General features: G+C 38.4%; 1 protein-coding gene and 1 long non-coding RNA gene across 3 annotated transcripts in view; one reads left to right on the top strand and one right to left on the bottom strand.

Annotated features, from left to right (window-relative positions):
- Positions 1-9, top strand: part of LOC138016162 (uncharacterized) — an 8,864-nt gene extending 8,855 nt beyond the window's left edge. For both annotated transcript variants that reach the window (XR_011125743.1, XR_011125744.1), the window contains exon 3: positions 1-9. This exon is cut by the window's left edge and continues 129 nt beyond it. This is a non-coding gene — a long non-coding RNA (uncharacterized lncRNA).
- LOC138016161 (allatostatin-A receptor-like) overlaps positions 1-2,500 on the bottom strand; it is a 15,149-nt gene that overhangs the window by 1,128 nt on the left and 11,521 nt on the right. Inside the window, exon 2 of the mRNA XM_068863339.1 lies at positions 1-79. This exon is cut by the window's left edge and continues 1,128 nt beyond it. Within this exon, the coding sequence (XP_068719440.1) occupies positions 1-61 (61 nt within the window). The 5' untranslated portion in view covers positions 62-79. The remainder of the gene's footprint in view (positions 80-2,500) is intronic.

The following is a 2,500-nucleotide window of genomic DNA, read 5'->3' as shown; positions in this document are numbered from 1 at the left end:
GCATCGTCATAGCGTATAATACTGTTACTATGGCAACTCCAGTGTTACTTGATTCGGACATGATCAGTTTGATTTATACCTGTAAAATGTTATTAAATTGATCAGTTTTTGCTAGTTATCTCTTTAATAGCATAGTGTCTTGGATCCTATTCCTGTTCTGATGTTTCCTAAAGGAGCTAAGAATGTTTTCCCTGAGTTTAAGAAATCAGGTGACAGAGGTATTTCTTCTTTCCCATACTTCGTCAGGCACTGCCTGATTTCTTTAGGGAAATAAGGCACTTTAAGGTGATTCCTTAGTATTGCACTGCGCATCCTGTACTGCGTAAATGGGGAGTAAATATTTATAAATTGGTCCAATTTGCAGCATTGTAAGTCGATCATCATACACGCTAAAAAAGTTCTCAAAACATGTGATAGAAGTTGTGAATGACCCATAACTCTTTGCGAATAAGCGCGCTTTCCGAGAACATGGCCAATTTTGTTGTTTCGATCTACGATAATCGAGATAGATAGGGGCGGTGGTGTTTTACTCCTAAACGAGCACAGTGACCTGTATTTTTTATTGCATTATATTGGTGTAAAAATTATCCCATTTAAATAATTTATATAATATATATATATAAATCTTGAGTGTAGTCTATCCTTGCGGTAGAGTGCTTGATGCGTTTAGCAGAGCGTACTATAACTGAAAGTTGAACTAATCAATAAGTCAAAGTCTATCTGGTGATCGCTTAAGCGTGAAACTCAGAGTCACAGAAAAAGTGATGTCTTATTGATTAGTTCAACCTTGAGATATATAGCTCTTTGCCATTACAAAGCTTATAAGCTTTTGCTTTCATGTCCAAATTGAGCACTCTACCAGGATGAGTCATTGCCAGCTGGAAATTGCGCATGCTCACTAGCTCGCCAGTTTCAGCACTCTGGCATGGCTTAGATGTATCACATGTGTGGAATATTCGGGGTGGATTTTTAAGCTTAACCACTATCCTAGACGTCAGCACTACATTGATGAGGCCTTGAAGGCCGAAACAGCACTGTCTGCAGTTAGTTATATACATATATATATATATATATATATATTTTTTTTTAATGGAAATCCAACGGTGTAGTCGCAAGCTAGTAGGATCCGAAGGATACACAACGCTTTGCTATTCAAATGTTAAGTGGTGAGTGTACAAATAGCGACAGCAAACTACTAACTGATCCATTTTGAATGAAAAACATGTTATACCGTGAGTGGGAATCGAACCCGCGTACCCCTGGTTACTAGTCGGGTGTGCTAACCACTGCAACATCACAACAACCCTGCTGGCAAGAGGGTCATCAGTGAAGTTACTGGTTAGCCACGGGGTTCCCCGGTGTTTAAAATTCAGGAACAGGACGTACATCGGATCATCAGAGCTAACTAATAACTTCACTAATGGCCCTGTTGCCAGCAGGGTTGTCGTGATGATGCAGTGGTTAGTACACCCGACTAGTAACCAGGGGGACGCGGGTTCTATTCCCACTCGCAGCGTTTTATTGCACACTAATATTTATAAGTATAACTTCACACTACTTTAAATGAATCCAAAACATTTTTCACTCTAAAAGCTTTGTGCCGCGCAGTACCATTCGTTACGCACAATTAATTTTAAAGATACGACAATTAAAGAATTATCACAAATCGCTTTTCCACGCGGCAAAGGTACTTTATTTAACGCGTCGTTTTTTTTTTCTTTTTTCTTTTTTTTTTCTTTAACAGGGGTTTATTCAATAACAGTTATCTGCTCTCTTTTTGGACATAAAGAAATGGTTGATTTGTTTGTTTGTTTTGCTCTAAAATGCCAGCGAATGTGTTTTTTTACTCCGTTTGCCCAACTGTTTTTCGATGTGCCTCGATAGTGACAAGAAAATTTTGCCCTTGTGTTATAAACACGTAATCGTAATGAGTTTTCGTCAATTTAAGGATAAATCACTAGCTTGTGTTTTTAGAAGTTTGTTTGAAGCAGGTACAGGTAAGTTAATTCTGAGTTTCTTATAGTTGCTGTATTTTGCCGATTCTTGTTCCAAGCCAAGCTAGCGTGTTTCAATGAAATACATCAAAATTTAAATGCTCTCGTTCTCAGAGATAAAGTGGAATAAAGTACATTAATAAAACTCCTTTTGGACCTTGAACTGACAAAGTCTCCGAACGACCTGTCAAATCACGAGCTAATACGTCTTTGATTACTAATTTTAGCGTGATTCGTATTCGCTGGCTTTTCCAGCTTTTGACATTTTTCCTATTTCGTCATCTTGCTGATAAGCTGCTTGTTTTCGTTTAAAACTCATGCGATTGAAGAAAAATTCATTGCCTAACTGGTGAATTGCACAGTAAATTTCATTTAAGTTGATTCCCTGGTTTTGCATTGCGCAATCTTGTTGCGCATAATTTCTTGCGTCATTTTCGCGCAAAAGAACCGACAGCCGACAAAACAACACATGCCCGCTCGAAGGAAACTGCCCGCAATCATCAGTG

This window comes from Montipora capricornis, chromosome 9 (assembly GCF_036669925.1).
Source record: "Montipora capricornis isolate CH-2021 chromosome 9, ASM3666992v2, whole genome shotgun sequence".
Classification (NCBI taxonomy): domain Eukaryota; kingdom Metazoa; phylum Cnidaria; class Anthozoa; order Scleractinia; family Acroporidae; genus Montipora; species Montipora capricornis.
The sequence above is the reverse complement of the archived record's forward strand: the minus strand, read 5'-3'. Positions and strand labels throughout refer to the sequence as shown.